This window comes from Eptesicus fuscus, chromosome 5 (assembly GCF_027574615.1).
Source record: "Eptesicus fuscus isolate TK198812 chromosome 5, DD_ASM_mEF_20220401, whole genome shotgun sequence".
NCBI lineage: Eukaryota > Metazoa > Chordata > Mammalia > Chiroptera > Vespertilionidae > Eptesicus > Eptesicus fuscus.
The window spans coordinates 76,055,449-76,079,810 of record NC_072477.1 but is presented as its reverse complement, the minus strand read 5'-3'; the positions used below and the strand labels follow the sequence as shown (position 1 = coordinate 76,079,810).

Genomic DNA, 24,362 nt, shown 5'->3' with positions numbered 1-24,362 from the left:
ATGCTAGATTATTAATAAGATGGAAGAACACCAAGTTTGTCACATAGTAGGCACCTTAGAAAGTAAATGAGGGTATCGTACCTCAGCTAACAAATATAAATTAAACTAACTTATTAAACAATATAAAATTGCATAATGTAAAAAAGCAAAAAACAGAAAGATTTCATAGCCTTCATTATTAAAAACAATGCCTTTAAAATAAAATATACTCAATAAATATTTATTCAACAAATTGATAGGAAAAATCTGACAATTTTACATAGTTTTACTGATTTTTGAGTCAGATGTTTCTGAATTTCCTTAGTCAATTCTTCTAGTTCAATCTGTCACCAAATGGTAAGTTGTTTATTGTGGCTCTTCTTTGTCTCCAATAAATGATTTCAACCCAAACTTTCAAAGATATGGATTTTTTTAATTAATGATAACTCTACACATGGTCCATGAACCTAGAGAGGTATTTTCATAGAGTGTTTTCCCTCTAACCCTACCTACACCTGTGCTGCCACAGCCCTGGCCACTTCCTGTCTGTGATTACAGTTCCCCGCCTTGGTCCCTACAGCAGGTGGATGCATGAAGCAGAGTCCTGGGGTTTTGGTACACTTCCTTCTAACACGCCTCTCACTGTGGAATCACTCAGGGCACAGAAATACACTGCTGAGTCCTCCAGCTGTGAAGCTGAGATGACAAGGTTGGCAGAACTCTTTGCTTTCTGAAAATTCACTGAGTAGCGGCCTCCTGTGGCATTTTGCTGGTTGTAAGAGTCCTGACGAAGAAGGAAAATCATAGCCCCACTGCTGAGCTGTTTGTACCAGTATAGACTATAAGTTGTAACACTTGTGTCATATGTGCAATCCAGGCTCACAGCCTCCTTCTCCTGCACCAATATTGCTTGATTGCCTTGAGTTACCTTCTCAGCAATACTGGATGCTGAAAAAAAAACAAATAAACAAACAAACAAAAAAAAACATGAGGCTATAGGAAAAGTGAGGTGGGACAGAAAAAAATTGTTATATATATATATATATATCTCCTTTTCCCCCAATTGACCCCCACCCCGGGAAAGCCCCAACTGCCCTGGTGTCTGTGTCCATTGGTTATGCTAATATGCATGCATACAAGTCCTTTGGTTGCTCTCTAACACCCCCCTTTCCCCTGCCATTTTCTCTGGATCTATTTTTGTTCATCAAATTAGGTTGATCATTATATCCCACATATGAGTGAGATCATGTGATATTTATCTTTCTCTGACTGGCTTATATGGCTTAGCATAATGCTCTCCAGTAATATCCATGCTGTTGCAAATGGTAAAAGTTCCTTTTTTTTATAGTGGAGTAGTATTCCATTGTGTAGACGTATTACACAGAAAGATTTTTTTTACACCCAGCCAGCTTTCCTTCCCAGGGTACCCTTAAAAGACTGCCTGTACCCCCTGTTGTAGGCCACAGAGAAGACCCATTCCCACTGGGGCATCCTTACCTAGCCACATTGAAGTTAAGACCACCCTCAGAAGACTGGAGACCAACATGTTCAAGTTCTTCCACTGGGTGGAAAATATCTTCTTTTCCTTCTTCAGTGTCAGGGCTCTGCAAGGTGAGGTGACTGACAGATGGAGAGGAGAAATGCTGAGCTATGTGCTGCTGCTGCCCCAGAACAGGAAACAGGGTTTCTGGTGCAGCACGTTGCTGTGGGTCACGTCAAACTTTCTATGTATTGGCTGAGAGTCTCACCCAACCCAAACTTCCTTTTGAATTAACCAACTCTTTTTTAATTTTATTTTTCAATTACCCTTTATGTTCAATATTATTTTGTTTTTATTTCAGGTATAAAGTATAGTGGTTAGACAATCATAAACTTTACAAAATGATCTCTCCAATATTTTCAGTACCAACCTGGTACCATACATAGTTATTAGAATTTTTTTACTATATTCTTTATGCTGTACTTTACATCCTAGTGACTATTTTATAACTACTAATTTGTACTTCTTAATCCCTTCTTTTTTTTTCACCTGGGTCTGCAACCACGCTCCTCTCTGGCACATTCCTAGGTTGCAGGTTTGATCCCAGTTGGGGTCCCTACAAAGGCAACCGGTTGATGTTTCTCTCTTACATCTATGTTTCTCCCTATCTAACTATCTCTCGCTCTCTCTAAAATCAATAAAAAAATATCCTGGGTAAGGATTTAAATTTTGTTTTAAATATTAAGATCAAAATAGTTAAATGGGAATTTTTCTACCATCTCTCCCCCTCTCCCCCCCAAAATAAATCATTTTCATAATTAAACACTAAATAGCGTGCCTGAGGAGAAGTTCAGGAATCTAGCACAGAAGTTACACTGTGTGAGAAGCACATTGTGAGAACAAAAATGTCTGAGATTGGTAGCATGTTAAAGGGTAAGAGGACTGATTTCATTTTTCCCTAGTCATGCCTTCCCCTGTGCAGCATAGTGCAGTGCCAATAGAAATCTTCTGGGCCTTGATTTTTCCATAGCGGACAGTGAAAGTTTGTGAGTGAGCCCCTGGCTCTCCCAACTTTAGGGGAAGCTGCCAAAGAGACTCGCCTCATCAAAGAGATTCTTGCCCCATCCATATACTGAGGTGTGCTGTCCAGCTGGGAAGTGGGAAGCACCTAGAACAGCATCCAGGGCTCTCAGTGGGCATTAAAGGGGCACAGATCCTATTAACTGCAGCACAGACAGACGACATCAGGAATCTGCTCACGAGATGCTGGGGACACCTTGCCTGCAGATTCCCACTACTGGTCCACAAGCACCCCCAATGCTCAATGCCTCACCCAAACACCATTCCCCTTGGTGGACAGCTACCAGTGCACACAGGAGGGCAACAAGAGTCAGCCTCTACAGATGGCTAGTTTGTAGTCTCAGAAAGGGTCCCACTCTGCGGGACTGGGTGAAACCAAACAAATTTGAGCAGTCAGCACCACCCTGCAAGCAATAGGGAAGCTGTCAACACACAGTCTGATTTTGCAGGATGGAAAAAAGGTCATAATGTTTGTAGTGAATTGTCCAGAAAAGGGAGGAAACCAATACTGCAATGAAGGTTTAATGTTTGAATGAGTCTAAGTATGTACTGACTCTGCATCTCTGACCAGCAGATTTATTATTTCATTAAACAATTCCCATGTATAGGTGATAAAGCAGTTAAGTGCATAGTAATTGTGCCCTCTCTCCCTCACTTCTGACTTGGTTTAGGAAGAATAAACCAATAAATAAAAGCCATCCCTCTCCCTGTCTTCCAGGAAATGGACCAATCAACAGGCACCTTGCTTTTACTGTACTGGAGCTAGTGGTTACAGTGAGGAGATAATGAAAGTCATTGAGGTGTTGGGCTACAATACTGGCCTTTCTTGTTCCCATGTTATGTATCTAGTTTAATGTGATGCATTTCCTTATAAGAAAAAAAAACAATTAACTAATAACTGACAACCATCACTCAACCAAGAGTAATTATCTCACCACACCTGACACCAATTATTTAGGAAGAATATAAAAGATCTCAAAAATCACCTACCCAGGACCACCTGTAGGATAATTGGGAAATTAATGATTAATGCAACATTTTTCATTCCATTTATTCATCCATAACATTAAAAGAAGTAACTTTAAAAAAAGGTTGCGGTTAGTAATGTTTATTCAGTTGAAACATGAAGATGAGGCAAGGAGATTTGTCACAAGCTATCTGTAAATTATCCATTCATCTAATGCCTTTGTGCACTCCACTAATAATAGTAGGTAACTAATAAATACTTATAAATATTTTCCTATATAGCCCAGAAAGAAATATTTGAATCATAATGGAAGCAAAAAATTACAAGTCTAAGAATAGATTTAATTGTCTTAAAATAACAGAGTTTTATTGAGAAAGACATGTAGTATAAATAGAAAGAAACTATATGTTCTTAAATAATGACATAATCAAATACACACATTAGGAGTCTTGATCCTCACAAATCAATATGTAAATTTAATTCTATCACAAAGCTTAAATTAAAACTCACCTTTCTATCTTTAACAAACATATACTAATTATCAACTATGTGGGAAAGTTAATGCTGAGTACTGAGGCTATAGCAGTGAATAATATACAACTCAATCTTTTAAATTCTATGAGAGTATATGTGTAAACAAAAATGTACAGAATTTGGTAAAAGAGAATTGCTTTGTGTTTAATCAGAAGCTCACTTTCTAAAATCATGTCCTATCCTGATTTCCTCAAACACACACATAGTACATACCACCAATGGACTCTGAAAAAACGTGTCACATATTTTTAAAATAAAGTGGACAAAACACATAGAAAAAACTGCCACATTTTTGCCACAAATGTAGAAGAAAATTAATATAAATCTGTAATTTACTAAAATTTCTCATAGAACTATTAAATAGCAGGTGTTGCAGGAGAAGGCTTGATGAAATGGAAATGCTCAATTCAAGATATACAATTCAATGAAAAAATCATGATTCTAATTACACTAAAAATGGATGGAAATGTAATTTAACTGTTAGCAATGCTATCTGCTTACATAATTATCAATTTCTCATTTTTGCATTATACATATTTTCTATAATTGGAATGTAATAATTTATAATCAGAAAAAAATAACAAATGCTGTTTTCAAAACACAACATTTAAAAGCCCAATCATAATAAAGATTGTGATATTGATGCTAAGGGGTTTTTTATCGGACAGGAGATTGAATAGCAAATATAAAGTCATCTTTAAAGCCTAAGTTTCAAAATTAAACATTACTAACTCACTTCAAGAATCCATTATGCAACAATCACCCAACCATATGTTCTAACCCTTTCTGGGTCACCTTGAAACTGACCTCTTTTTAAGTGTTTTTATACCAACACATTATTTTCCATTTGCAAATAAGCAATAAGACAAATGCTGTGGATGAAGGTCTGTCCCAGGCAGAGGGGACTGCCTCACTCGCAGGTTTGTGTACAGGATGCAGGTGCCTGGGAAGCAATGTGTACCCGCTGCACAGAAGTAGACGGCTGAGTCTCCAGGGTGGGTGGCTGCGATGTGCAGGGAGAGATGTTTGGCCGTCTTATTCAAGAAAGCAGTGAGCCTTTCAACTGGGTTTTTGTCCTTATTTGAACGAATGTCTATAATGAACTGGGGACCTTTTCCAGGTTCTTGCTTATACCAAGGAAAGTAGTCTGAACCACTGTCGGAATAAGAACAGGTGATAACAGCGGTGTTTCCCTCCTGGACACTCAGGGTGGAAGAATGCTGATCCACTTTCTCTCCATGGCTGACCCCTGTGCAGAAAGAAAGAGTCAGAGAAAGAAGAAGAGTAACCAGATCATTAAACTTCATCATTTTCTTTTTCCACAGTAACTAAGGAAACCTGAATAAAGCCAGTGTTGCTTCTACAGAATACCCACTAATATATTGTTTCCCATAAACCCTCAACTCACAGTCCAGCTGCAGCCACAGGAACATGAACAAAGCTCCAGTGGACGTCTTCATCGTTCTTCCCACTCAGGGTCAACTGTGGACCTGCGATCACAGCCAGGGGAGCTACTGCTATTGTCAAGTCACCCCTCCTTTCCTCTGACAGTCAGAGGGCCTGCTCACATCCTACCCAGCCAGTAAGAAAAAGACTGTGCTTCTGCCAAAGCCCATCATTCAGAATCCACTCAAATGCACCCTCCACATGTCCTGCATCAGCAGAGGTGCACTGCCACCTTGTGGTTACATTCACAACTACTGAACTTGCTGTTAAATGTTCTTACCCTGTTTCCTATGAGAGACTCAGACATGCAAAGTCAGCTATAAGTGAAAAAAATTAGCTTTTAGACCAGAGATTAAGTAAGAATGTAGAGATCAAGATTTCTATCCCTGCACGCTACTGAGTCATTGTTAATATGTTGTAAAGAGGCAGATGCTGCTGGTATTTGTTCAACGATGGCCTGGGTTTACATGTTTGAAATCAGGGAAGCAGTCTCTTCAACAAAGAAAATATAAAACATTCCTTTTTAGCTAAATCTGTCATCACTATTTTCTGTTATGAATAAAAACTCTTTTAAAAAAGAACATGTAAGTCAAACAGCAGAGTACAAGGGAGGAGATCACTCGATATTTCAAGTGCCTACTTGCTCACGCTGTTCCTCTAAGCTGGTCTTGCCTCTGACCTTGCTATTCCCAGAGAACTGACAGTATCAACAGTCAAAATGAGGCATCTTCCATCAATAATGACCGTGATGAAAAGTAAAACATTTAATCTAAATGATAAGGGAGCAGGGGGATATCTTCCATGGATTATTACATTTCAACCATAGGAAACAATTTGACCCATTCATTGGGTTGATTTGCAATGAGAAATCTGACATGCTTTAAGAAATATTTTCCAATGCTATGGTTTATATTCTTCAAAATATTAAAAGAATACAGCATCTGAGAAAACATCAGGATGCAGATTCAGAAAATACAAACACATGTATGTCTATTCTTGAAGTGGCTTCATTTTCTCATATCAAAACTGGTTGTATATCCTAAAACGCAATTACTGACTCATATCTTTAATAGAATTTTTTCTGAAGTATAGGCCCACTCTTCTAGCATATACTCCTACTTCCCTGGCCATTGCTGGCTCAAATTCCATAACCTATCACTTTATTTCCAAACTCCAATACAATGTTCTTTCCCCAAGTCATTGATAACATCCCTCAGTCCTGTGAACTTCCAGAATTATCTTTCTCTGCCAAAACCCCTTCTTGTCCACTTTATTTTCTTGAAACTTTATGAATTACTTCAGTGAAAATAAATCTAGTGGAAAGTTAATGTCGCCTGTGTCTACTAAGGAACAAACAGAAAGTTGACCTAAAGAACTGGTCATGAGAAATGGTCCCTGGAAAACCAAGAATACCTCATTTCCAGAAGTGGAGCTCCTTTCCTGTGATTTTAACTCTCTGTTCCTCTGGAATTACAAATAAATCAGATCTTTCTTCCAAATCTCAAACCTTTAAAGATTTATAAAGACAGCTGTGGTGAAGAATATAAGATCAATATCCTACATAATAAAAGACTAATATGCAAATTGTCGCCACAGGCAGGAGTTTGACCCACCAGGAGTTAGATGTGCGCTGACCAGCAGGGGGCAGCGTGGAACATGGTGGGCATCAGTGACACAATACTGGCAGTGAGCAGCAGTAGAGGCAATGCTGGCTCTAATGGGAACCGAGGAAAGCAGGACCATAGCAGGAAGGTGGAGCAGGTGAGCGGGCGCCACCAGGCCAAGGCAGGTGCGAGCAGAGGCCCTGATCACCCCGCAGGTCACCCCACAGACAGTGACCGGTGGTAGGGGGCAGGGCCAGTGAGCGGGCAGTGCCAGGCCAAGGCAGGTGTGAGGGGGGCCCCCCTATCACCCAACCGGTCGCCCCACAGATCACCCCACTTAGGGACCCTACCCGTGCATGAATTTCATGCACCAGGCCTCTAGTATAAATATAAGTGAATATACATAATGTATGTTTTTATGTAGATAAAACTTCCTGGTTTTGAAGATCTTCCATTCTCTCACTCATTGCCCTGCAATATGATTTCTCAACACTTCTTTGGGCATATTTTCCTCTTTTTAGAGACAGATACTTAGGTCAATATTTGCCCTTTTGAAGTATGGCATACAGAACTAAATGAAATGGTGCAAAAGTGACCATTCATATGAAAACCTGTGTGTTTCTTGTATTAATCATAGCACAGATACAGCCATCCCTTGGGCAATATTCACAGTTTCATGATTACTTCATAGGATATTGTTTTACTTATTGTTAACGTGTTGACCTGGAAAGCCTTTATCTAGCATCTCCATGGACTTCAAGCTGAATGAGATCTCCAACTCCAATTATTGTTTTGGCTGACAATAATTGGAGTTGATTTATTCTTGTTATACTCATATCCTGCCTTCAGCGAATGTCCACTTGGGATAATGAATATATTTGCTACTTCCAGGGAAGTCCTTAGAAATACATCTGTGTGTTGAAGATGACACCATCACCTTTAGCTTCCTCTTACAGAAGCCAGTGAGTGGTGGACTGGTTACTGATACAGTAACGATGGCTCAGCCTTAGTCTCCTTTCCTGCCCAAGTTATCAAACAGCTACACAAATTGGAATTCTCTATACCAATTTTCAAATGATTGACCATGTTTTCCCACACACAGACTGCAGAGATCTAAGTAGCTGGGCTTGCATTACACAGCTTCTCTTTGCTAAAAAATGTGGTCCTGCAAGATGGTAGCAGAATAAAGAATGCTAAAGAGGAAGTGAGATCATCTAATTTCTTTCTACTCCCAACTCATTTAATAATTGTTTCATATTTGCATCTTGAATTATGTCTTTGTCTTTGTAAAATAAGATTGGGCCAGCAGATATTTAAGCATTCTTGAAGCTCTAAAATTTTTATATCATTTTTATAGTCTTCCTCAGTAGGAGCTATTTTTTTCCTTTATTTGAATATATTGGGGTGACACCGGCTAACAAAATTAAACAAGTTTCAGGTACGCAGTTCCACCACTCATCATCTGTACTCTGTATTGTGTGTTCACCACCCCAAGTCTCTGTTCATCACCATTTATCCCACCCATACCATCCTCTATCTTTCCCTATTTCCCCTCCCCCATAATCACTACACTGTTGTCCATGTCCATGAGTGCTTTTTTTTTTCACTTTTTTCTTTTTTGCTCAATTCCTCCACCCCAAACCAGCCCGCCAGTTCCCTCCCACAGCTTTCAATATAGTCTCTCTCTATGATTCTGTCTCTATTTTGCTTGTTAGTTCATTTTGTTCATTAGATTCCACATGGTGAAATCTAATGAATGAAATCATACGGTACTGTACCCCTATATCATTTCAGCATTACTCACAAGACATGGAAACAACCTAAATGTCCTTCAACAGATGATTGGATAAAGAAGTAATGGTACATAGATAAAATGGAATACTACTCAGCCATAAAAAGGATAAAATATTGCTTTTTGCAATAACATGGATGATGTTTAGAGTGTCATGTTAAGTGAAAATGTCAGATGGAAAAGGACAAAAACCATAACTTTATTTATATGTGGGACATAAAACAGAAAGCAACAAATGAATAAAGAAAACAAATAAACAAACTTATAGACACAGACAACAGAATGGTGGTTACCAGAAGGGAAGGAGATTGGGGGGAAGATGAGCAGGGTAAAGGGGGTCAAATATATTGTGACAGAAGGAGACTAGAGTCTGGGTGGTGAACATGCAATACAATATACAGACAATGTATAATAGAATTGTACACCTAAAACTTTTATAATTGTATTAATCAATGTTACCCCAGTAAATTTAATTTTTTAAAATAGAAATTACCTAAATGGATATTTTTGTTAGTGATGTATGTAAACATGTTGTACAAATGTATCAATAGAAATCTTTTCAATTAGGTGATGCAAAACAGTGTTCCATACCAGGTAGCTCAGGATATAAGTCTCAGGTCACCCAAACTTCACTAATTTAGCAATATTGTGAGTTCATACAATTCATTTGTGCTCTACAACCCTCACTGTATTCAGGCATGAAAGGACAAAGAGTACTTATTTACAAGGTGTTATCAGTACTGAAATAGATAATATATGTGATAATCTAAATTGAGTTCCTGATCTTCAAACAAATTATTTTTCTTATATTTGTTCTTTTCAAGAGTCGATAAGCCTAATATAAACATTAAAAACTATTACATAGGCTCCTTTCTTTTTCCTTGAAAGAAAAATCTGTCATCTAAAAAAAAACAAAAAACAAAAAAAACAAAAAAAAAAAAACGAGTCATTTCTTTCTACTTCTTGATGACATCATATTTTTCCAAACCTTTTCCAGTAGAGTAATTTATGTGTTATATATGTACTACCTGCAAGGGGATCTATTTTAGGAGGACATTGGATGTTGGTATCTTTATCAATTGTTTTCATTGTTGCACATTAAATCTTTTTAACTAGAAAGATATTTCTGGGAAGAAAAAGGGCAGGAAATCAAATGAAATGATAGTACTGAAGAGTCTAATTTTAGGGAAAAAATATGCTAAAACATAAATTTGAAAACCCAAAGATGTGCAAAGCCTAAAGAGGGGCAACATGCCTGCTCGTGGAAGGGGTCGGGCTGCAGGCCCAGCTGCAGTTTGGATACAGGCTGCAGATCACCTGGCAGCACTGTGCTGTGCACAGAGGTAGATGGCTGAGTCCTCCATTTGGGAGGCTGTGATGTTCAGGGTACTGTACAGGTCCTTAGAATGCAGTGTAGAGCTTAACCTTCCATTGTGCATCGTTCCTGAAGCTAATTTAAATAGACTGATGAGGCCTCCCCTGGGATTCTGTCGGAACCACTGCATACTGAGCACTGTGGTAGAAAAGGTGCACCTCAGAGTAGAGTTGGTTCCCTCCTGGAGGCTCAGGACTGAAGGACTCTGCTCCACCTTCATCCCTCTCACCCCTGCTTGGAAAGAGAAAAGCAAACATATATGAGGTCAATGGAGGTGATAGATGTACTTTTCAAACCTGTACAATATCCCAAGAAACACCAAAGTAGGAGCTCTGTGACAGCTCCCCCTTCGCCCTCCTATTTCTGCCTCTCCCCTCCCCCCGTCAGCTGTGGAACACTCCCCAGCTCCCCATCTGGGACACCCCAACTCACAGCAAACCTGGGCCCACAGAAGCCCCAGCAGAACCCCCAGGTGTCTCTCCATGACTTCTTGCCAAGGTGCTGTGGTGCCTTTGCCCCTGCTCTGGAGGGAGTAGAGTCCTGGACCAAGGCAAATTTTGTTGCTACACTCAGTATGTTTCACCATTTCTCTGAGGACCAATCACATCTCAGCTCTGTCATTCATCTTAACAGCAAACTCCACCCACCATTGGCCCAGTGAGATGGCACAGTCATCTCTCCAAAATTGTGAATACAAACAGTGCAGGACTGTAGCAGTCAATGCTTCCGACAGATGAAAGTATAAGCTGGTGATTTTTCTTAAAACACATTATATAAGAAGTTTGTGGCATAGTGTATGAGGAAGGGTAGATGGTGTTCCTACATTATCAGTGTTTCAATGGATTATTAGAAACTTGAAGAATCCTAGGAAGAATGACCCAGTTCCTAAATTGCATAGTTTGACAGAGAACATTTTGAATTCAGTTACATGAAAATTCTGATAAAGGAGAACGATAGGATAGTATGTATTGTGTATTGCAGAAGTAAATGATTTTCTTGAAATCAGGATAGGTCTAGAAGCCAGGACAAACAATCACCATCTGCAGAGAAAATATCTCCAACAAAATCTTCTTGATGAAAATAGAATTTGTATATAATTTCCACTTTGACTTAATTTCCACCTCTCCCCTTCTCCTGTCCAACTCATGGGCACCCTGCTGACCCATATAGCTGATTCTGATCCAACCACATTTTACTGGTCTATTTTAAATAGTGTCCTCTCTCTTTTCTTCTATTTTTGTTCCTTATTTTCCTTATGTTTTCTTCTTTTCCCTTTATTTTTATTCCTTCTACTTTCACAGAGATATATTAAAAAGTACGTTCTTTCGAGTATGGGCATAATTTATGGGTAGTAGATTTTGGAAGTTTAGTCATAACAATTAAAAAACTGAAACAGGTTATGGTGATGTTTACTGTTGAGCTTCCATGCTCACAATGACCAGTAATAGTCTTACTCCTGTACCTCTGCTCAGAGAATCATTCTCACAGTAGATTTTTAGAGTATTAACTCCAGCTTTCTGAAATTTGCATAGCGTGGCAGAGCCAAAAAACTGAGGTGAACTCTACACAAACACTGTTAACTATCTCCTCATTTTTGCTGTCTACACTTTGACTTGTTCACATGCTATTGCTTTCCTTACTTAACTGCTCAACCCTCAGAACCATAAGAAAGTCATCTTCTGTTGAGCCTACCTTGCCCCCTAGTGGGCCAAAGTCATCAATAAAGAGGACTTTAGAACAGCTAACTCAGCAGTCACACAACTCCAGCCCCATTCCCTCTGCTTACTGGTTAACTAAATGCAGATTGTTAGAAAACAAAGTGACTGCCAAGGTTGAATGGAGATTAAAAATGAACCAAATTCACCTACATGGTCTTATTAAACAACTAGAGGCCCAGTGCACAAAATTCGTGCAGTGGTAGGGTCCCTAGCAGCTGCTGGTTGCCGGCCAGGTATCCTCCCTTCCCCTGGCCACCTGCCACCGCTGGGGCCTCCCTCCCTTCCCCCAGCTTGCACCACCCCCTGGTCAAACTCCCAGATGAATTCCCAGTCAAGGGGATAATTTGCATACTACACTTTTATTGTATAGGATGTTACCCCAATAAATAGAATAAAAAGGAACCAACTTCTACTTTTAAAGTGTCATTTCATGAAAATAATTATGCTATCTAATAATAGACAAATATTCAAATTGACCATACCTCTGACACACCCACAAGCCAAGCCCATAAGCCATGCCCACCATCCAATCAGAGCGAGTATGCAAATTAACCCAAACCAAGATGGCTACAGCCACAGAGAGCAAGGTTTCCTAGGTAACAGAGGAAGCCAAGCTTTCCACCTGCCCTTGCCAGGCCTAAGCCTCCACTCGAGCTACAAAGTTTCAATTATAGAAGGTAAACAAATTCAAACAAATGGCGGCAGAATGGAGCTTGAGAGAGCAGGCCAGGGTTGCCACCAGCAACAGGGAAAGCAAAGCTTTCCGCACACCCTGGCCGTGCCCACCCGCTTAAGGCAACAAAGTTTCAATTATAACCCCAACACAAATGGCTGCCTGCCTCGGAGGGAGCCCCAGGCTTGGCTCCGCTCCAGGCTACAAAGTTTCAATTGTAGAAGGTAAATAAATCCCAGATACCAGGGCCTCGCTTGGGTTGCCAGGGGGCGTGGCCAGCCTACAAACCACCACAGGCCCCTCGCTCAGGCCGCCCCACACCCCAAGGGAACCCCCACCTGATCCGGGATGCCCTTCAGGGCAAACCTGCTGGCCCCCACCCCTGTACCAGGCCTCTATCCTATCTAATAAAAGAGTAATATGCAGATTGATCATCACTGCAACACACAATATAGCTGCCCCCATGTGGTCAAAGATCCTGCCCCCATGTGGACACAAGATGGCCACCACAAGATGGCCAGCAGGAGAGGGCAGTTGGGAGGCACCCGGCCTGCAAGGGAGGGCAGTTGGAGGTGATCAACCCTGCAGGATAGGGCAGTTGGGAGGCACCCGGCCTGCAAGGGAGGGCAGTTGGAGGTGATCAACCCTGCAGGAGAGGGCAGTTAGGGGTGACCAGGCCAGCAGAGGAGGGAAGTTGGGGGAAAACAGGCTGGCAGGCAGAAGTAGTTAGGGGCAATCAGGAAGGCAGGCAGGCATGCAGTTGGGAGCCAGCAGTCCTGGATTGTGAGAGGGATGTCCCATATTGGAGAGGGTACAGGCTGGGCTGAGGGACAACCCCCTCTCCGTGCACGAATTTTGTGCACCGGGCCTCTAGTCTTAAAATAATTTGATAAATCTCATCTTGTGCTATTTATTGATTTATTTACCTTCAGTTGCAGTAAATACATAAAAATTTATTGAAGTTTTAGTGTAAATGAGGTAAATCACTAAATCTTAAGAATACACAAAAGAGACATACTAATTTACGGGCTACTGGGGAAGACAAAAATATACATAACTATAATACAGTCAGAGTAGGAGCCTGAGAGGAGTGAAAACTAAAACTTACATGATCCCAGAGGAAGAAAACTGCTTATACTTGGGGGTGATTGAACAAAATCTGAAGAAGATGTCATTTTCTTCTTTTCTCCTTTATTGGTGAGAAGAATAAAGAATATGAATAGCCGAGACCAGTTTGGCTCAGTGGATAGAGCGTCGGCCTGCGGACTGAAAGGTCCCGGGTTCGATTCCGGTCAAGGGCATGTACCTTGGTTGCGGGCACATCCCCGGTAGGGGTTGTGCAAGAGGCAGCTGATCGATGTTACTCCATCATCGATGTTTCTAACTTTCTATCCATCTCTCTTCCTCTCTGTAAAAAATCAATAAAATATATTTTAAAAAAAAGAATATGAATAAATGTTTATATGACAATGACTATTTATTAATTTTAACAATAGGAAGAATTCATGAACATATGAGTTATTAAAAGTAATAAAACATTGCATGTAGACTAAAATCCCCTTTGAATACTGCTCCAAATTTGCACTCTTCCATCACTTATTCCTCCAATTCTTTCTTCATCCTGATCAATTTGCAGTAGGTGGTTTGGGGGTTTTGTACTATAGGTTTAAATCAATGGAATATGTATAGTGGAGTATTTCATTTATACCTTATTGCAATACAAATAGACACATTGTGCCTATTTGTAACTTGTTTTATAAACTCAATAATAAATTTAAGTCTTATGTTAACACACATAGGTCCTTCTGCTGAATTATATCCCATACTATGGATATACTACTGTCCATATAGTCCTTCTCCTATGAACAAACAGTTAATACGTTGTTTTTTTAATCTATAAAATACAACAAACCTTTTTGAACATTCATCTTCATTCACATGCATGCATGTTTCTTTAGGAACAAAGACTAGGAAGAGTGAAGGAACAGGCTATGAGGATAGTAAGTGAAAATCACTCCAGGCAGAGCGAAGATCAGGGACAAATGCTCTGATGGAGAATGGAGTGAATACTGTTCTGATTATCATGCTGGATGTTTTTCTATTTTATTCTTCCTAATTTGCATTGGAACTATAATTTATGGGATGATTTGATAAACTTTATCTGAAATTATTATCCTAAAATGCTACTAGTATGTCATTTATTCAACCAGCCTCTGAGGTCATTCTAAAGATCCTAAATTAGCAAGAGAAAAAGTCCTCTGAAGGACAAGAAGTGAGATATAGCAGGGGAAAATATTATAGAATAACACACACACACACACACACACACACACACACACACACAAATAATTTAAGGGTACTGGAGAAAAAACATCTCACATTTTTCACAGCAGCAGAGAGAAAAAAAATTTTCAATGCCACAGAAGACAGATAAAAAGAAAACACCAAGAGCATGTAGAGCAAAACCAAAATATTAGAAATAAGTCCAAATATATCAGAAATCAAAACATATATAAAACGCAATTATTTGATTGAATCAAATTTTTTAAATCTTGATATATATCACTTAAGAGAAAATCCTAAAAGAAAACAACCAAGAAAGCTGAGCACATAGGATGGGATTCTTCCTGCTGCCCTGAGCACAAAGACTGAAGCCCCACCCACTGAATCCACCACACCCACCAAAGAGATATCCCAAAGGAAGGTCAGCACTGCGGAAGGGACAGTCTAAGGGGGCTCCACGAGAACACTGAGTTAGGGGATTAAGTTAACTCCTACAAGGTAAGATCTAAGAAGAAAGACAGAGGTTCAAAAATTAATATTCAGATAGGAAGGAAAACTGTCAGAGATGAAGCATTAAGGAGAAACTTAGATTTATAGAAAGGGATGAAACTAAAATTAAGATAATTCTATACCTTATATAGCAGAGCATAAGAAAGTCAACTGTTACTAACAACTTTTACGTTTTTATCAGTTGTCCCTCAACCTTCATTCTTTTACAATTCAGAATCTTTTATGAATTATTTCTAAAAGTTCATTTCTAAACCTCTAAAAACACATTAAAAGAAGATGGGAAATGCTCATCATGAAAACTGTGTGTTGCCCTAGCCCCATGGTCTGCAAACTGCGGCTCCCGAGCCACATGCAGCTCTTGGGCCCCTTGAGTGTGGCTCTTCCACAAAATACCACTGCCTGGGCGAGTCTATTTTGAAGAAGTGGTGTTAGAAGAAGTTTTAATTTAAAAAATTTGGCTCTCAAAAGAAATTTCAATTATTGTACTGTTGATATTTGGCTCTGTTGACTAATGAGTTTGCTGACTACTGCCCTAGCCATTTTGGCTCAGTGGATAGAGCATCTGCCTGCAGACTGAAAAGTCCCATATTCTATCCCAGTCCCGGGCTGTGGACTTGATCTCCAGTAGGGGATGTGCAGGAGGCAGCTGATTAATGATTCTCATCATTGATGTTTATATCTATCTCTCCTTTTCCCTTCCTCTCTGAAATCAATAAAAAACACTGAAAAAAAACTGTGTGTAATAATTTTGTGCTCAAGGACTTAGTAAAAAGTTGAATCAAGGCAGGCTTTAACTGTCTTGCTTATAAACCTCACATTTATTTATTAGGAGGGCCATTTTTAATATCCTATTATATTAACTGTATCATAAAAAGAAATGTAGAGCCATGCCAATAAGTATAATATATATTAAACATTTAAATAATTTATTATTTTTATTTCCAGGTTTTAGTGCATTGTTTCCTAAGTAAAAGCCTTCCTTTGTCTTAGATATCCCTGTACATATGGAAGTCTAATTATCCTAACAACTCTATTAATGTGCATAAAATATTGGAAATTTTTATTAAATGTACTTTGTATTTGATATTTTATAATAAAATGCATAACAGTGATCAAACCGTCACAGACACTCAGCAGCCAGGCTCCTTGCTCAGAGTTTGTGCTCAGCTCCCCCTGCAGTGTCTGTCACTGTGTCACCCAGCGCACAGTAGTACATGGCAGAATCTGACTGGCGGACTGAGGCTTTCTCCAAGTGGAAGGCATTTGGTTGTTTTTGGTATGTGGCTACAAATCCTTTGCTGCTACCATTCTCATTGACCCTTGTGGCTTTCAGGAGGAGCTGTGGACCTTCTCCGGGATACTGAACATACCAGAAAAGAGCGGGTACTGTGTGGTTTCATAGGAGCAATTCACAGTCAGGGGAGCCCCTTCTGAGAGAGTCACTTGGCCTTTTGTCTGGGTCTTCGAGTCGCCATGGGTTCGTCCTGAGGAAAAAAATAAAAGAGAACTCTGTCACCTTGAGCTTGAAGCTCTTCAATAAAATTAAAGAATTTGCTCAGTTTTTTGGCGAAGTTTGACACACCAAGCTCAAAAGGTTGCCCATCACTGTATGCACCCCTATGTTCACAGAAACATTATTTACAACTAGAGTCCCAGTGAACAAAAATTTGTGCACTTGGAGGGTCCCTCAGGCCGGCGTGTGCCCTCTCCTAGTCCAGGAGCCCTTGAGGGATGTCCAACTGATGACTCAGGCCTGGAGGAGCAGGCCTAAGCCACAGTCTGGCCTCCATCCATGGGAGGTGACCAGCAGGCCAATCAAGGGGTGGCGCCGGCCAGCAAGAGGCCAGCCCCACCCCTTATCGCCCCGCCACTGCCACCTGCTGCTGATGGCCTCCCTCTGTGGGAGGTGACCGGTAGGCGAGGAACAGAGAGTGGCCAGCCCCACCCCCCCATCACCCTGCCACCACCAGTCACTGCCGCCCCCTGATCACCATCCACTCCCTCTGCTCACTGGCACCCGCCTTTGCTGTCCTGGCGCTGTCCGCTTGCCAGCCCCGCCCCTTGTCGATTGGTTGTTCCACCATTCCGCCGATTTGCATATTAGGCTTTTATGATATAAGATAGCTAAAATTTGCAAACAGCCCAAGTGCCGATCAGTGGATAAGTGGATAAAAAACTTGTGATATATTTACACCATGGAATACTATGAAGCCATAAGAAAAAGGATTTCTTACCCTTTGTGACAGCATGGATGGAGCTGGAGAATATTATGCTGAATGAAATAAGCCAGTCAGAGAAACACACATATCATATGATCTCACTTATATGTGGAGTCTAATGAGCATAATAAACTGACTAACAAAACAGGCCCAGAAGCATGGATTTATGGTACAAGCTAACATATTTCTGAGGGGGGTAGGGGAGCAGGGAGATGGGAAGAGATTAACCAAAGAACTTTTGTACATATTTGCATAACCAACAGACACAGACAATAGTGTGGGGAAGGCCTGGGTTGAGGTGAGGGCTTAGAGGAGGGGGACTAAGGAGGGTGGGAATTGGAGGACATCTGTAATATTGTCAACAATAAAAATAAACTAAATTTTAAAAAATGTTTTCTACCATCTATCTGCCACATTCTGTGGACTTGAACTTTATTCAAATAATGTTCCCCCACAGGTAAACCAGGAGCTAAGGATTTGTATCAAAAGCCTGGAGCATAAATTAGAACTCTCCTCTTGATCAGCTATCAAATTGTGGAACATATACCAGCTGATATTCATACAACAGCTGATAATACAATCAATGTGTGAGTGATTTAAAATGGCAGATTCTGGGATCAATCTCAACACTAATTTCATGAAACATTTCCAGGACTGAGACCCACTAATATGAAAATTTTACAGCTCCCGCAAGTGGTTTTGCTGCAGTCAGCGTGATACCTATTTCTAAGATTTCATTTGTGGTAACTGTCCTAGACCAAAGTGGTTCTCAAATACCAGAGAGAAAGCTCTGGGATCAGCATGGGGAAATGTCCCTATGACTACACAAGTTTTTTAAAACTAGTCATTTTTGTCTGGCAGTGTGGCTCAGTTGGTTGAGCCTTGTCCCATGCACCAGGAGGTCGTCTGTTCAATCCCCGGTCAGGACACATGCCCAGGTTTCAGGCTCAGTACCCACTAGGGGGTATACAGGAGGCAGTCAATCAATGTTTCTCCTTCATAGATGTTTCTATTTCTCCTTCTCTCTTCCTCTCTCTGAAGTCAATAAAAACATATTTTAAACAATAAATGAACTAGTCACTTTTATGAAATGCCAGCAGCAAAAGCAAGCACTTTTTTAGTTCTCTATTTATGACCATCCTACCTAATAATAGACAAATATGCAAATTGACCACACCTTTGCTACGCCAAGCCACGCCCACCAGCCAAGCCACGCCCACCAACCAATCAGGATGAATATGCAAATTACCCCAACAAAGATGGCTGCTAATTTGCATATCAAGACAGCATAGAAAGAAGCCAAGAGCTGCAGAAGGGAGCAAAGCTTCGGAGAAGCAAGCAAGCCGGGCGGGGGGGAGGAGAAGGGAGGAGCGGAGGCGGGGCTGGGGGTGAAGGAAGGAGAGCGGGTGGGCTGGCGGAAAAGGGAGAAAAGCAGGGGGGCTGGTGGAGAAGGCGGGGCGGGGGACAAGGGAGGAGAGCAGGTGGGACGGGGTAGAGTGCAGCAGGAAACCCTATTGCAGGATTTTTCCTGCAACGGGAATGCTAGTTCATTTTATAAAACAAAACAAAAAACCTCTGAGGGTTATTAGGATAAAGTTCTAGAGAAAGCCACATCTTCTGCAAAGCCCTGCAAACATTTATCTGTAGACATGAAGATGGAAGCTTAGCTCAAGCTGTTTCCTGGAATTCTCTCTACACAGATTCAGGTCAAGGGACTTCATGAGTCATCTGAGTGAACATGTGAATAGTCTCCCAGATGTGGACTTAAGCAATTCAGGCCCATCCCTGCCTGGTAATCAGTTAGTTAGAGCATCCTCCTGATAAACTAAGGTTGCAGATCTCATACCCGTCAGGCCACATACAACCACATACAAGGATTAACCAATGAATGCATAAATTAGTGGAACAACAAATTGATCTCTCTCTCTCTCTCTCTCTCTCTCTCTCTCTCTTCTCTCTTTCTCTCTCTCACACACACACACACAAATCAATCATTAATCAATAAATCAATTTCTAAAAAGAAATTCAGACCCCGATGCATAAATTCTTCTCCACCTTCTAAGATATAATGTCAGAACCTGCCACAAAACTATGCTTGAAAGGAATTTGAAAAAGCAGCCACAAGCTTCTATTCTGATATACAAGGAGAAGAACAAAATAAGTTGAGAAGATGTTGGGTTGAAAGTAAACAGTACAGCACATGGATATAGAAAGTTGTTACGTATATTTTTTTTAAAAAAATGTATTTTAAAGCAAATGAGAACCTATGGGAGATTTATTTTGCATTTTGTGTCATACAAGAGAACTTAAAACAACTTTAAGGGGAGATATTTGTTACATTTTTATTTTAATGGCTTTTTAAATGCATGATTTTCATAAAAACAAATTGTACCTGTTTAATGTAAACAATTTTATAAGATTATACATTTATAGAAACCTGTGAATCCATTACCACAACCAAGATAATGAACATACGCATCTCCCCCAGAGTTTCCCCATGTTTGTTTGTAATCCTTCCCTCAACCTTGTTCCCACTACCTATTCCTGTTTTCAGGCAACATCTCTGTCACATATTAGTTTGCATATTTTATAATTTTGTATAAATGGAATCATTTGTACTCTTTTGTCTAGCTTCTTTCTCTCTGCATAATTATTTTGAAATTCTTCCATGGTCTCATGAGTATCAATGTTTCATTCCATTTTGTTGCTGAGTAATAAGTATTCCATCACAGAAAGATAAAACAATTAGTTTATTTATTCACCTATTGATGTACATTTTAATTAGCCCTTGTTTGGGGTTGTTACAAATAAAGTTGCTATGAACATTTGTGTATACAATTTTTTTAAAAAAATGCTTTCATTTCTCTGTGGTCAATATCTGAGAGTGGAATGACTAGATCATTTGATAGGTATACATTTGAATTTGTTTAACTTGTTTGTTTTAGTAGCATTTTTGTAGATACCATTGGATTGTCTACTGGACAATTATGATGTCTATGAACTAAGATAGGTTAGCTTCTTTCTTTTTGAATTGTATGTCTTTTATACATCTTTTATATTTTTCCCTTGCCTTATTGCACTAGCTAGAACATCTAGTACAATGTTAAATTCAAGAGTTATGAGCCAAAATTCTTGAGATTAGGGGGAAGCATTCAGTCTTTCACCATCAAGTATGACATTTGATGTAGGTTTTTGTAGAGGCCTTTTATAAAGTTGGAGAAATTGCCTTGGATTCTGGATTCATTTGGAATTTGTAATGAGGAACAGAGGGTGGATTTGTCAAATGCTTTTTCTGTACCTACTGAGACTACTCTCATTAATTGATCAACTGTTGATTATCAGTCTCTTTGTATACATTATTGATAAATTGTCACAACAAAATATTAAAGAAGATATAACTCTTCCATTCAACAAATAATGAGACAAAGTTCCCAATTGCATAGAATGCAGTTTTTAATACAGTTTCCTCTGATAGCAACAATCTGTTTCCTGTTTTTTTCATCACTAATTATTTTCACAGAAAATTTGAGAGAAAGCTTAGAGGGTAGAAAAATTATTTATTCAGCCTTTGAAATATCTTAAGACAGTATGTTAACAGGTTCTTTATTTATGCAAAAGGAACTAACAACAAAGAATTAAATAATTGCAGGTTTGGCTTTGTCACACACACAAAAAAAAAAAAAAGAGAGAGAGAAGAAAAAACAAGGACACAAACTGCAATTCAGGGGCAGACCACTAGGTTGTGTCTTGACAATTCCTTTTAGACCAAGTAGACACTTGATTGAGCAATGCACTATAGCAAAGGTGTCACACTCTTCCAGACTTTTGTGAATCTACAGGAAATGGAAACTTCCTACATGGCTAGTTATCACTCTCTTCTTCTGTTCCTTTAAACTTTCTTACAATAAAGCAGCCTAGACCATAGTTCTTCAAATTATCCAGTATAAATTTCTAAAAAAAAACTTTATACCCTAAGTGTGGCTATATGCATATATATTTTTCCACAAAATGTTGGAAGCAATAGAAATGCACAAATGCCCATCAACAGATGAATGAATAAACAAAATGTGGTATATACATACCCTGGAATATTAGGCTTAAAAAGGAAAGAAATTCTGACACATGCTGCAACATGGGTGAACATTATACTAGGATATAATACTAGATGAAATAAGTTACAATATGACCAAGAGTGCATTAGTCCACTTTTATGAGGCATCTGAAATAGTCAAATTCATAGAATGAGAACTCAAATGGTAGGTGCCAGGGGCTGGAGGGATAGGGGGAATCAAGTGTTACTGTTTAAAGAGTAGAAATTTTCAGTTTTTCAAGATGAATAGAGTTCTAGAGATAAGATAGTGGTGCTTCTTGATCGACAATGTAAGCATACTTGATATGACTCAATTGTACACCTAAAATGGTAAAAATTTACATTAAAATGGCAAAATGTTAATAACTTAAACATTTTAAAGACACTCCTTTTCTGATTTCTACTGCACACATCTGCTTTCCAAATCCTAATTAATAAAAGGCTAATATGCAAATTGTCCTCTTGACCTGGAGTTCGACCAGGGGGCAGGGCCGGCCTGCCAACTTCCCTTGGTCCCTCACCCCAGCCAGCCCAGCCTGATCAGCAGGATCAAGGCAGGCCAGCCAGACCCTACCCATGCACGAATTCATGCACCAGGCGTCTAGTGTAAACATAAGAGTGAGTACAATACAAGGTCACTTATGAAACACCCATTACCATTCAAACTATAAGGCACTAAGACAATGGGGTTAGACATTGAAGGAGGAAATATTAGAGAATGAGGATTTGTGGATTGTGGAGCACTGATAAAACGAAGGAAGAGGGCAAGGAAGTGTGCAAATGTGCAACATGATGTCAAAAAGCTTTTAGAATTGTGGTAAGGTTAAGGACAAGAGTAGAAAAAAAATAATCCACACTCTGCTTCTTCACAATGTTTCCCTAGAGCCACTAATTATTGATCATTTTATGAGTAAGACTGGGAGGAGGCAGGTAAATCTTGAGCTCTTCTATGCTAGATTATTAATAAGATGGAAGAACACCAAGTTTGTCACATAGTAGGCACCTTAGAAAGTAAATGAGGGTACCTTACTTCAGCTAACAAATATAAATTAAACTAACTCATTAAACAATATAAAAGACTGTTGCCTGAGTTTTCAGTTCATACCAAGGTTAAAACATCATGGTGGCTGGTACCATGGATATGTCTCACCCAGTGGGGTGAGCTGGGCCATCCCTGGAGAAGAAACCTGGGTTCCCCAAGATATGTGATCAGTGCTGGGGCCTCGCCAGCAGGCAAGAGGATCCCAAGGCAGGTGCTGGGCTTGGAGGCCATGGGGGCATAGGCTACCAAGGAGACAGAACTGAACCTCACATCACCCTGCTTGGCCCCGGAGGATGGCAGGTTAGCCAGAGATGGGTAAGATTCCTCAGGAAAGGAACAACCTAAGACAGGCACAGTCGCAGAGGGGCTGTCAGGAGAAAACTTGGCGGTCAACATAGGTGGGGCACAGACCCTTACCCCCCCCCCCAACTTTGCAGGGGCCTGAACCTTCACCCCTTCTGAGGGAGGTCTCTTGCCCCCATGGCTGCTTCGCTTCCCATGCACAGCTCAAATCGGGACCCAGGCAACAGACAGAGACTTGGCCAACAGCAGCTGTCCTCTCACTGCAACAAGACTTGTTGGAGATGCCTTGTACCCATGGTGAGGGGAAGCGGGTGTTTGATATCCAAATCCAGCCTAGTACCAGGAATGCTTAGGGCCTACTCAAGAAGGCAAATAATCCTTTCCACTAATATACAAAGGGTAAAATAAGATTGCTGGTAGAGTGTTGAGTTTGACTGTACAATAGTAGTCAAGTTTTCAGAGTAATTTAAATTGGCTAATTGAAATAAGTGAATATTCTAGAAAAATTGATTGTAATGTATAAAAAGTTGTCCTAAAGTATTAACAAAAATATTTATTGGCAGTTCATCTCATGGTAAAATTGCATAACATGTAATGAACTTAAAGTAGTCATATTTTAGCGCAAAAAATTAAAATGTAAAAGCTATCAAAACTACATTATAAATTTCCAAAAGCCTCCTAATATTTAAATAAAAAAGGGGGTGATAGTAGAAGAATATCATGTAAAGAAAAATATCATGTAAGTAAATTACATATAGAAAATTTGTACTTTAGAAAATTAACTTTCATTTGTAATGCTAATAGCAAGACATCCATGAAAAACACACATGGTGTCAAAACAAGCCAGAGGAAAATCATTTGGACAAAAAATGAAAAAGGATCCCAAGTCAAAGTTATAGAAAGTATTCCTTTATTAACTTTTGGTCGAGAATATGTTTGTATATTTTCAGAAAACAACTCCAGGACAATGTGGATTCCTGCAACACAGAGGAATTGACAGGACTGCTCCAGCCATGAAGACAGAAGAGAAAGAGTCCAGAGATGGAAGACGCTGACAACACCTTGACATACTAGCAGACAGCAGCTGTGCTTCGCTGAAGGATGCCCAGAACCAAACCAGAGACGGTCGGACCTGCATCACCACCATTTGTCCACCATCCAGAACTGAAATATCAATGCTGACATCTACACATAAGGAACTGTTTGACACTGAAATAAGGACTCAAAAGAACTGTTGGCCCAGAAAGAAACTCACTACAGACTGATT

General features: G+C 39.8%; 2 gene segments (V, D, J or C); both read right to left on the bottom strand.

The window, feature by feature from the left end:
* Nucleotides 1-553: 553 nt before the first annotated feature.
* Nucleotides 554-1,525, bottom strand: LOC129149051 (T cell receptor alpha variable 14/delta variable 4-like). The segment is given in 2 exon segments: nucleotides 554-927; nucleotides 1,477-1,525. Coding segments are annotated over 2 exon segments (423 nt in total).
* Nucleotides 1,526-2,532: 1,007 nt separating this feature from the next.
* LOC129149050 (T cell receptor alpha variable 13-2-like) lies at nucleotides 2,533-5,503 on the bottom strand. The segment is given in 3 exon segments: nucleotides 2,533-2,627; nucleotides 5,002-5,289; nucleotides 5,449-5,503. Coding segments are annotated over 3 exon segments (435 nt in total).
* Nucleotides 5,504-24,362: the final 18,859 nt, after the last annotated feature.